At 53.0% G+C, this 11250-nt stretch overlaps 2 protein-coding genes across 2 annotated transcripts; one reads left to right on the forward strand and one right to left on the reverse strand.

Moving 5' to 3' along the window:
* Positions 1–826: 826 nt before the first annotated feature.
* Positions 827–4145, reverse strand: BO86DRAFT_143300 (putative C6 transcription factor). Its single transcript, XM_025666222.1, has 4 exons — positions 3314–4145; positions 3141–3252; positions 2327–3024; positions 827–2203 (listed from the first exon to the last, which is right to left on the reverse strand). The coding sequence occupies exons 1-4, from the start codon at positions 3715–3717 to the stop codon at positions 1066–1068; spliced, it is 2352 nt and encodes a 783-aa protein (XP_025525789.1). The 5' UTR covers positions 3718–4145; the 3' UTR covers positions 827–1065.
* Positions 4146–8211: 4066 nt separating this feature from the next.
* BO86DRAFT_390669 (transcription factor domain-containing protein) lies at positions 8212–11154 on the forward strand. The gene is made up of 5 exons (XM_025672448.1): positions 8212–8724; positions 8799–8927; positions 9010–9694; positions 9739–10254; positions 10311–11154. The coding sequence occupies exons 1-5, from the start codon at positions 8657–8659 to the stop codon at positions 10962–10964; spliced, it is 2052 nt and encodes a 683-aa protein (XP_025525790.1). The 5' UTR covers positions 8212–8656; the 3' UTR covers positions 10965–11154.
* The last annotated feature ends 96 nt before the right edge of the window (positions 11155–11250 follow it).

An 11250-nucleotide genomic window follows, 5' to 3' on the forward strand; every position in this document is an offset into this window, starting at 1 on the left:
TGCGCATTCTCCCAATGGCGACGGACGATCAGCCCAAAAGCAATCTAGTGTTCAATTAACTATCCCACTAGAATGGGCTTTCCGCTGCCACGGATTTGACTGCCAGCAAATCACGTTGTACGAGCTGGGTGAGATCGGGCCCACCGTTGGACTGGGAGGCAAGCAATAGGTGCATCGAATTATCTATGCAGGCGCTGCCCCCGTGCATAAGTCATGGCAGCACATCTCCGCGGAGTAGTTGAGAGGCGTACGAACTGGTGACTGCGCTTTTTCTTACCGCTTCCCAGAGGAAAAGAAATCCGTAGCTTTACGGGTCGATATTAAGCACGACTCATGACTGTGCTAAGTGATTGAAACCATTAGCAACCAAGCGCTACTCAAGGACCACATTACCAAACGAAGCTAGCTAGACATGATTCAGCAAGGACGGGACCCGGAATTAGAGCGGCTCATTACTGAATGACCAGATTCAGCACACAACCCAAGGGATGTGATTATTGAACCGTGGGGCAATGGTCGGCCAAGAATGAGAGCTAAGAAGCAAGAGTCTGCTTTGCATGGGCCAACACTCCACATCGCCGGGACCATCTGAAACTCAATCCGGGCTGCTGGGATTTTGTCAAGGGAATGCCGGCTGGACCTTCCCGCATCAAGCTGTGGGCTGATGTCTGTCTACTGTACTCTTGAATAAGACGTCAGAGGTTTTATAGTGAGTATTTGCTTTCTGCTCAGATGATAAAGAGGAACCATCAACAAGCACAGGCCGGTGGGCCCCGCAGCGCATCGTATATCTGTTCTCACGGGTCCCTCCACGGCACGTATTCAAAGGTTCAAAATCAGATCAACTGACAGCGTGAGACCTTTCCAATTCTATGAGGGGGTATATGTAGGGTTGGGGTGTAATTGAATCAGTTAAGGGGGGACAATGTAACCCCGTTGCAGAGCCGAAGCCGCAGGACCAATAGAGGATGTGGGGATTAGAGCCTCCTTGGAACAATCGGTTTTCACTTGTCCTTTCCGGCACACTGAAATGAGGATAGCACTAGTGGCCACCGGCAAAGTCAGTCAGTACGAACGGGGTTTCTTCGCAGCAGACAAGCCGACCATAGGACGCTCAGTCAGTTGCGATCTAGAATCAGTACTGATTCTAATTTTGAGTTCAGGGACATTCTCGGAAATCAGTTCTCCGCACGCGAGCCAAGCCCGTTCAGCAGACAGATCTTCAAGAGACATCTCTGTCAGCCAACGACCTGACTTTTCCACCCGCTTAAGGACTTTCCGATACTCGGCGCTTCCTGGCTTCCTCATAAGCAATAACGCATAAAGCAGGATCGTGGTCGACTGCATTAGGTAATGCAAAAGATGCCAGCAAGGAGAGACCCGATGGATCCAAGCAAGGTCGAGTGAATCGGGCAACAGATCAAGCATCTGGTCCGCCGACTCCACACAAATCATTGCCATCATCTCACAGAAACTTCCCGGGGGTTCGTTGATGTCGGTCGCCTGGGAAAGGTGGCTGAGGCAAGGCTGTGTTATAAGGATTTTGGCACTATAGAATCGAAATGCCAGATTTGTCCGCTCTCTCTGAAATGCCTCTGTTCCCTGCGACAAGTGAAAGGCCGCTGGGAGTCTCGCAAGCCAAGCATCCACCTTGCTGTTCAAGGTAGATATGGCTCCCTCGATCTCATGCAGTGGCTTGCGGGCTGCCCCTGGAGCATACAGAGCTTCAACGGATTCATGCATAATGGTGGCTAAGTCGACAATATATAGGAAAAAAAGCGCAGAGTTGGGCATCGAATTTAGAGACTCGATGATACCAGCCACATCCTGGTCGCTCTTGTTCCCCGAGTCGAGCACTTGGACGCCGGAGGTTTCAGGCGAACCTTTATCATCGAAAATCTGTGGGTTTCCGGGACATAGGAATTTCATGAGAGCATTCCGAACTTCGGGCAGGGCGATCAGCTGTTCCTTATCGTCAAACTCTTCTTCTGTGAAGGGCACCGGCAGTGGTGTTGTGCAGAATTCGTTGTTGATACTAGGCGGGCGACCAGTCATAACACAAAGCGAGCAATCCAGCAAATAGAGAGACCACCAGACAGCATATTTCGTTTCTTTCATGACCTTCCTGTTGTCGCTTTCGTTTCGAAGGTGAAACCCCAAGGTTACAGCCGAACGGATGGCGTAGCCACAAATTTTCCAGGATCTGAGCCACACACGATTAGACTACTACTGTACGCCAATCGTCCGTAGGGAATGGATGAACAAGAATACCAGCAATCGAAAACAAATGAACAACACCAGAGGGAGAATCAAGGGAGACTAATACCGATTCACTTGCCCAATGGACAGAAGATAGAAGGATGTTAGCCCCTCTACCTGCACCTGCTGCGAATCAGGATGTTCTAAGAGCACCGTTCCGATCACGCCGAGTTTCTGTGCTCGTGCGAAATACACAGCACTGTCCTCAGGCCACTCTTCGGCGTCATCGGATGGAGAGTTGGTGAATTTTGCGGCGATCGCGAAGATCAGATTGAGCATAGCAAGCCACTTCCTTCCAGGTCCAACCCCAGGCCCGACGGAAGGAGAATTGTAGTAGAGAATAGTTTGTCTTATGATGAAGGATCTGCGAACTATCGGAAATGATGCATGCACGATTGTGAAGTAGGTGTCCAGGAGCTGCTGAGCGGTTGCGAGAGGAGGCCGTTTGATTGGGTCCACATCTTTGATGAGAGGGATGTCCGAATCGTCCAAGTAGAAGCTCGCGGAAGCAATAGAGTCGCCATGGTTCTCTGGAGCAGGGTTAAAACGTCGAACGAGTCGCTTCAATCTGCACAGCCATGCTATTTCAGAGTGTTCACCCACGAACCCCATGGCCTGTCGATCAAAATCTTCACTAGTGTAGTCCAGGGCACCTATGGCGAGAGTCGGGATCGCGCTGGACCCTGACGCACCATCCGTGACTGGCGCCGTTGACGCAGACGATGTTACCTGAGGGCCAACAGGCAGGTCCTCATCGAAGTTTTGCTGTGCCTATCTCGTCAATACAGCTCTGAACCTATATCTGATTAAGGAAAGAGACCACGTGGGCAGTGAAGAGTGTGAACGGAGCCATGCATTGGGTGGGATGAATAGGGTCTTACTTCAGTTAAAATCTGCTCGACTTGCCTCGCCGCTTCCGAGTCCAGCTTGGGTGACAGCTCTCGTAACAAGTCCTCGTATGCCTTGACCTGGGATGTCAGATCGTTTAGCTGCCTGGTGCATACGAAGTTAGATACGCTCCAGAGGTTTTTGCATCAAGGTTTGGAACACTCACTTGGCCACCTTCTCTCGTTTGCGGTCACCATAAGAGCAGCGGATGCCCGCTTCCTGGCACCGTTGACACGTCGGGCGGTGACCGCTACATTTGGCCTTCTGTTCGCGACAATTCTCGCAGGCTCGACTAACGCGTCCGCTACTGGTCCAGGCAGTCGAATTGGCCGACCTGGGTATACGCACCCTTCCGAAGCGATCGCACTCGATGAACTGCGAGCCAGTCGATGGGTTCTCAGAAAAGCCAGAATACACCACCTCGTAAGGGCCGGAAAGGCCATGGGTTTGCTGCCGATTCAGCGAGGCGCCCAGGTTACTAAACTGGGAATCACTTTCCAGCAAATCCGATGACGAAGATGGAGTCTGAGAAGGGAAAGGGAAAGGAGGGGGACGGCTGTTGTCACTCATGGTCAAGGACGAGCCGGGAATCCCACCACGGCCCCTTCGTCTCGGCCCTCAATAGCACAGTCCGAGGCACCCAGCGACCTAGCAACCTGGCGGTAACAATAGTGCGAATGACACCCGGCCAAACTGAAGTATAAAAACGGACTATAGGCCAGGGGCAAACAATAGGAACAAGGCTGTTTTGGGGGTTGGTGGTGTAACAGCGTCCGGTACGAAGCACTGGTCTCTTGTTGGTCGAAAGAGACCCAGAACCAGCCAAGGTGAAGTGTGGTAGGCTGGAGACGACTGCCGGGTGGGCGACTTGCCACAGTTGGGCGGAAATCGGCTCGCGCCTCCCGAGCACCATTGTTTGGCACCATAACCAAGGGTTGTATACCGTGGTAACCCCATTTCCCCCCTGCGATCGCAGAAGGCAATTCAATCAGAAATAAACGACGAAAATTTGGACAAAAAAAAATGAAAACCCATATAAAAATCAAGCGGGGGTGATAATTTGATTTTGATGCAAGAGGGAAAAAAAAAGGGAAAAATGAAGAGGGAAAACCAAATCAGAGAGGCCGCCGTCTCGATCGTCTCCGATTTGGGGTCAGGATGTACGGACTGATTGTTATGGGAAAGCAAGTCGATCTCTTCTTAATCTCGGCACCTAATCTCTTCGTGACCTTCAGCAACATGTGGATTCGAGGCCCTTCTTTGCACAACAAAAGTCTGGTCGGATGTGAACCGACTCTTAGTCCTGCAGAGGGGCTCGCTCCAGTTACGCCAAGATCAAAGGATAACCCGCTGTCTCGCGCAGACAGCGTTGCAAAACCGTCTCAGTACTCAATAGATACGGCTGGCCATCTCGGAGACCAGATTCGATGAATGTTTTTTTTTTTTCGACGCCACCTGTACCCACCGGCTTCTGGCACTATACCCTCGAGGTTTTTGGTGTTCGAGTTGGTGGCGGGGATAATATCCAGCAGAGTTCCCGTTGGCCATCAGTGTCTCGTGGCAAACAGGCCAACAAGGGGCACCAGAGAGAGATAATCATCATCCCGACAGACATAAGCGGCGTGGCTATGAGGACAGAATATTCACGCAGACCGTTGAGACTGTGGAAAATGACTGAATCAACGGCGTGGCCTGGCGGTCCTAATGAAACAGTGTGTTGATAGCTTAGGGACAGCAATGCTCATTCTATCGCGGTCGTTCTGCCCCAAGTGAGCAGGTAGCAGGATGGGAGCCTCCGTTTGCTCGCTGGTATACACCTCTCCTTATTTTCCATATCCACCTCTGTCATTGAGCAAGTCTTGCTCATGTTTCAAACCGCTGCTTGGATACTAATTTGTTTTCATCAGTCACGCTGAGCAGAAAATAGAGCCGGTGCAGCCACGTCAGAACTCCCACGACAAGCCTGTCCACTTCCCACAATATCCGAATGTCGAGATCTGAAAGAGCGGAAGCACCGTGTGCTTTGGTGGTCGCTTTGAGCCGAGAGCCACCGATAGGCCAAGTCACCTGGCCCGTCTATCGCTTTGTGACAGACTAGACTCATCATTACCTCGTGCGCGTGAAACGAACATCTGAGCGAGTCTTGAATATATTATACGTGCTGTCGATGTCTGCTACCCCGAGATACATCGACCTATCGGCGCATGTGCACTATTCTTGATGGTCTCATGAGCCAGTGGGACGACACCCAGAGCTCGTCATATCTTATGTCGCCCCAATGGCCAGTGGGACCATGGCGGTGGCGAGCTCGTTTGAAGCCTGCGACAGTTGTGCTGTGAGAATGAGGGATATGCACAATCACATATCCCCGACTGTCACATAACATCTTTGTTCGGTGCGAGATGTGATGCTACCGCAAGGCTCCTCAACACTCTCTGTCAATGCCAAGTCGATTTCCAATCATGGGAGGACTTAGCGGAACAGATCTTATTAACCTAGCCAAAGTCCTAGTTCAATCAATGCGATTCAATTGTGTCTCAATCTTATCACCAACCATACTTTGGAGGGTGACCAATGACTGCGAAGTGCAGCGAAGGGCCCATCTCGGCCACGAAATGTGTGAGCTCAGGTATTATTTGTTGCGCAAGGAATCCTAACGACGTTTTTGCGAGACATCAAGACAGGAGGAGTGCCGAAAGTGATGGTAAGTCGGAGCTGTGAGGTGTTGCGGACTAAGTTCTGGCCGGACTTGGTGCCGTCGTCGCCCCCTACTCCTTCAACCATGGCTCGTGGGAAAGCTCAAGGATCTTGTGACTGGACACCTTTCCACGGAGGATATTTCACAATGGACTGTCAACCTGTTTGTTGAGGGTTTGAATACGGGCTCGGAGCTGGTTAAAAAAAATGGCCTGACTGGCGATAGTGAGCCAGCAGCCCCGCCCGACCGGTGGAAACTGCAGAATGAAGCGATGTTAAACAGCGGTCATGGCCATAGAGGAGATACGAGGCACCAGCTCCTGATTTCTAATATGGGAGTGCTTACCTGAATATGCCACTTGCGCCAACGCTCAATCTGGAGAAGAAACGCACTCAGTTCATGAGTGTCTCAGGCCGACGCGGGACAGTCCGCACACCCCTGATCTTCTGTAGGTGGGCATTCGCACTTAGACGGAATTGAACTCGACGAGAACGATCAAATTCAAGCCAGCGGTGCGGAGCAAGCAGAAACAGGGTTAAGAGAAGAAGTGACAGAAGGAGATGGAGAGGTGGAGGAGGAGGAGGAGGAGGAGGAGTCAGAGAAGATGGTCCTGCCCAATTCACACATGTGAGAAAAGCCCGGGCCCTGCGCGGCCATCACCAGACCTGGTCAAGTCAGACAGCCACGTTGTGCGCGGGGCGAAATTGGTTCGTCTCCCATGCTGAGATGGTTAGCGTGGGTTAGGGAGCTTTTGCTGTCTGCGATAGCGGTTTCTTCAATCTGTTCTTCTTTGAGGGTTGCATCTACTTTCCAGTAGGAGTGCGCTTGACCTGTCATAGATGGATGGGATTGATGTTGGCGGAAGATTGACTTGGCGTGGAAAAGAATTCCGCGGAGACTCCATCCATGATTGTCACTGTGCCCCCACAGTACGGCCGTGACACTCACATCCGGCCGGGCGGGACCTTGCTCTTGGCTTTCCCTGGGGTTTCCTTATCGTGGTTTCTATTGAGAGTGCCTGAGTTGGGGAGTTGAAGATAAGGGAATGGGAGAGGATCAGGGGATGGGAGAACTGGACTGGAAAGTGAACGGGGTGCTCAATCCGGGCCGAAGAGGAGGAATTAGGCCGAAGGAGAAGAGTGAGTGAGTGAGGGAGAGAGGGAGAGAGGTAGAGAGACGAGGAGAGTTCTTTGGCGGTCGGTTGGAGGTTGAGAAACACAACCCTTGTCAATAGGTCCGCAAATCTTCAATCTCAACCTGAACTTAACCTCACCAGCTCGAACACGTCGCCGATCCTCCGCCATTGGTCAGGACCCACGATCATCAGGGACTTTGAAGCTTCGACATCGGCTCATTCTCTCCTTCTCTTTCTCTTCTGGGGGCCGATTGCCTTCCTCACTACCTAGGATACCTAGGAAAATTGATTTCAAGCGATGGTGGCATTCTTCCTCTCTGCGTCTAGGGATTGAAATAAAGGGGACTAACCACCATTGCGACCAGGAATTTAGAGGACTAAAAAGACTTTGTGCATCCCCTCTCCTATTGAGCCAAGTTCATTGCTTCTAGGTTGTCATCTGCGACTGCCTTGATTTTGTTGCAGCACCCCCGCCGGTCGAACCAGGGATTTCCCGCTGGCCGAGCATTTCTTAAATTCGGCGATTGAGATGGAAAATCGGCCGAATCTGCTATTTAGTACGGAATACAGAGTACCAGGTCAAAATACAAACCCCGTCTACTTAGCGTAGCGGAAAGAAGAACCCGCACAATTCGAAGAAGATGATCACCACCCAAGCAGGAAGAAGGAGCTCTTGACCCGATGGTCGGATCTACAACACCCAAGCAGCCCACATGGAGGTTGCAAAGGTTGCAACTGTGATGGGTGGGCTGAGAACCCGAGCGCGCTGGGAGTGGGCATGGAAAGTTTCCAGCTGGGACGATCCGCTGGCTGGACTTGCAATTGGGTTATAATCGACCCGATTGACTGGAGTGGTTAAATAAGCAAGGCAGCCCATGACATTCGTCCATTCGTCCTTGGTTTGCGCATCAAAAATCCCAGCGAGTCAGTACGTATCTTGAGAATTGCTTCCCGTCCAGGGATGGGAGCTTCTGAACCTTGAACGGCAGTGCCAGTGCTAATTGAACATCTGGGCACCACAACCACATCTGATAGGCAGTTACACTGCACACTGGCTGCGGGGGAAAATGCTGTTTATGTGTGGACACCACCACAATCACCCCCATCGTAGAATGTACAGTACATATACTTGCAAGAGTGGCGAGATTTTGGAGCTGCTACGGAGCAGGTACGAGTACAAAAGGTGGAAGTTCAGCCAGCCATTCCACCAGCTAGCCAGCCAGCCAGCCAACGCGACTGTAGATCACACAGTTTTACTGAGCCGTATCACCGAATAGGCCCGATCTACGGCCGTAGATGGAAAAGCTTGCAGAATTCCTGAAGGAGTGAGTGTACTGCACATAACTGGCTACTTCCAAGTTACTTTTTACAACCGAGTACGGTACCACTACTACTACTACTACTCAACTCATGTTGTAGTAGGTACCTAGGAAGTACTCCGTACCTTTCCTACATTTCCGACGGGAGTTGAACATTCCAATGCCTTGCCTAATCGGGGATCGGCCGGAAGGTCGGCAGAATTCACCGATTGCCGGCCGAACTCAACTTCAACTCCCCCCAAACCAGACCAGACATGAACCACTCAAAAAAACTATCAGCCACGTACATGACGATCGTCGATCGATTTCAAGTTTCTCTAACCTCTTTGGATCACTACTTCTGTCTCGTCATGACTGATGAACCGTAGAAAACACAGCAGAACGACCGATGAGGTCGAGATCTCCAAGCGGCCGAAATTCATCGCGTATGTTCTCTCCCTCCCTCCCCCCCCCCCCTTGCAGTTGGCATCCCAGCAGATCGGCTGATGAGCCCATCTAGATGCCAGCGTTGCCATTCACATAAGATTAAATGCTCAGGGGGCCAGCCGTGTCTCAAATGCCGGCAGGTCGGCTGTGCCGATGAATGCGAGTACACGCCTCGCGATCGACAGGTGAAAGTAAGCGAAAGGTAGGGAGGACTTCCATACACATCACATCCCATGTTTGTTACAGTCTACACAGGGCTTGATCTAATGCCAGCATTATTGCAGCTTCTTGCAACGCCTGCTAGCGGAGAATCAGCGTCTGCGCGAACAGCCCCGAGCGCCGGACCATCCGACCGATGCGGATCCAGAGGGGGGCGGCGTCTCGGGGCGCGGCCCGTCACGAGTGCCGGCAGAAGCTCCGGACCTGGAAACTGGGAATCCCAACAACGTGCGCAATCCCTTAATCGGGGATCGGGCCTGGTTCCATCCATACGATCCCTCTGCGCCGCCTATCTTCATTGGGGAGGCCGCCTGCACCGCCTTTGCGACGCGCTTCCGGCGCTTCTTGACGGGGAGTAACGCCACGGCCCACATCCCGCGCACCCAGTACGTCCACGATGAGAGCATCAGTGCGGCCACCGCGGGGGAGATTGGCTGGCCGAGTCTGCAGCAGGCCCGGCTGTTGCTGAAGATCGCCCTGCGGCAGATTGGGTTCATTTACCATCTGGTCCTGCGCAAATCGACCTCGGAGAAGCTCGAGGAGATCTACCAGACGGGCGACTTTGAGTCCAAGGTCCATCAGTGCAAGTTCTTCGCGCTCTTTGCCTTTGGCGAGGCATACTCCATGCGAAATGAGCCGTCCTCGGGGTCGCGGGTGCCAGGGACTAAGTATTTCGCTCGTGCGCTCAGCCTCGTGCAAGTGCTGCCGGAGCGGACGAGCATCGCCCATTTGGAGACGCTCTTGTTGTTGGTATGCATTCGATTCAGATTACAGGGGCTCTGCTAACGATACAGTCCTTGTTCTCCTATTACTTGAACCGCAGGCATTCAGCCTACGTGCTGATCGGCAGCGCGATGCGGCTGGGGTTGACGATTGGTCTGAACCACAACATTCCCGAATCGCAGTTGATCGACCCGGTGGAACGGCAGCACCGCGTGCGGATCTGGTGGACAATTTACATCTTCGATCGCATGTGGGGCTCGAAGATGGGAGTGCCGTCCCAGATCCTGGATGATGACATTCACCTGGACATGCCGTCGACGATCACCCCGATCGCGTTGCACGATGAGCAGTTCTCGGACACGGAATACTTGAAGGCGAACATCAGCCTGGCGCGGATCGTCGGCGAGACGATTGCCAAACTGTACAGTCGACGCAAGTACAGCGAGACGTTTCTGCAGCGCGTGCAGAAGTTGTTGAAAGCGCTGAAGAACTGGGTGGAAACGCTGCCGGAGCATCTGCGGCTGAACCAAGAGGAGCCGGAAACGAGCCGGACACCGGTCGGATCGTTGCATTTATCCTTCAACCAGGTACGTACGCCGTGCACGCAGGTGCCTTGGGGTTACATGCTAACCAACAAACTCAGTGTGTCATCATCACCACGCGCCCCACCCTCCTCCACATTCTCATCAAGCTCAGCGAGCCCGAGTCGGAGGAGATCTCGCAGCCCGTGCTCACGCTGGGGGAGGCATGCGTCCACGCCGCCCGCCACACGCACTCCATCATCCTAACGCGCTGGATTAACGGGTCCATGCCCACGTTCGGCTACTTCCACGCGCACTACCTGTTCTCGTCCGCCCTGGTGCTCGTCATGTCCAGCTTCACGCCCATGGGGAGCGCCGCCGACATGAACTCGTTCGAGACCGGGCTGGAGGTGCTGCGCTCGATGAGCGAGAACGGGAACCTGGCGGCGTCGGAGTTCTACCAGCACCTCAAGGTGGTGAACGAGTGTCTGGGCCGGTATCTGAGCGACCGCCGACGCAGCCAGAACGCGGCGGCGGCGGCGATCGGGCCCGGGGTGGCGGATGCGGTGGTGTCAACGACGGTTGATGGACCGGGGGTCGAGGAGTTCTTGCCCGTGGAGCTGCGGGACAGCAGTGGGGGGTTCACGACGGCGATGGCGTTCATGGAACCGACGATGCAGGACTTTCTGGCGCAGAGTGATTTCGATCTGGGCATGCTGCAGGTGGATACGTATCTGAATGAGGGCGGGTATGAGGGGATGACCAGTAGTCATTAAACCTGTCTGTTGACGCCAAAAGCGGCGATGCGAGATGGCAGGCTTCTGGGGATTATACTGCAGATCTAATAATATGGTCATACGCGGAAGAAATCCGACCGAAGAAACCCTGAGGAGCTTCCTTCGAGTCGGTGGCCACATTACGGCCCAACGCGCTGCCAAACAAGAATAAATAAAATCAAACAAGCCTTTCTCTTAATGTGGGTGCAGCCTTATGTCAACCACCATAGCCACCATGTTTAAACAGTTCACTTATCAGATTAGACCAAGTAATCCAGTTCAAGTC

The sequence above is a fragment of the Aspergillus japonicus genome, assembly GCF_003184785.1.
Source record: "Aspergillus japonicus CBS 114.51 unplaced genomic scaffold BO86scaffold_40, whole genome shotgun sequence".
NCBI classification, from domain to species: Eukaryota; Fungi; Ascomycota; class Eurotiomycetes; order Eurotiales; family Aspergillaceae; genus Aspergillus; species Aspergillus japonicus.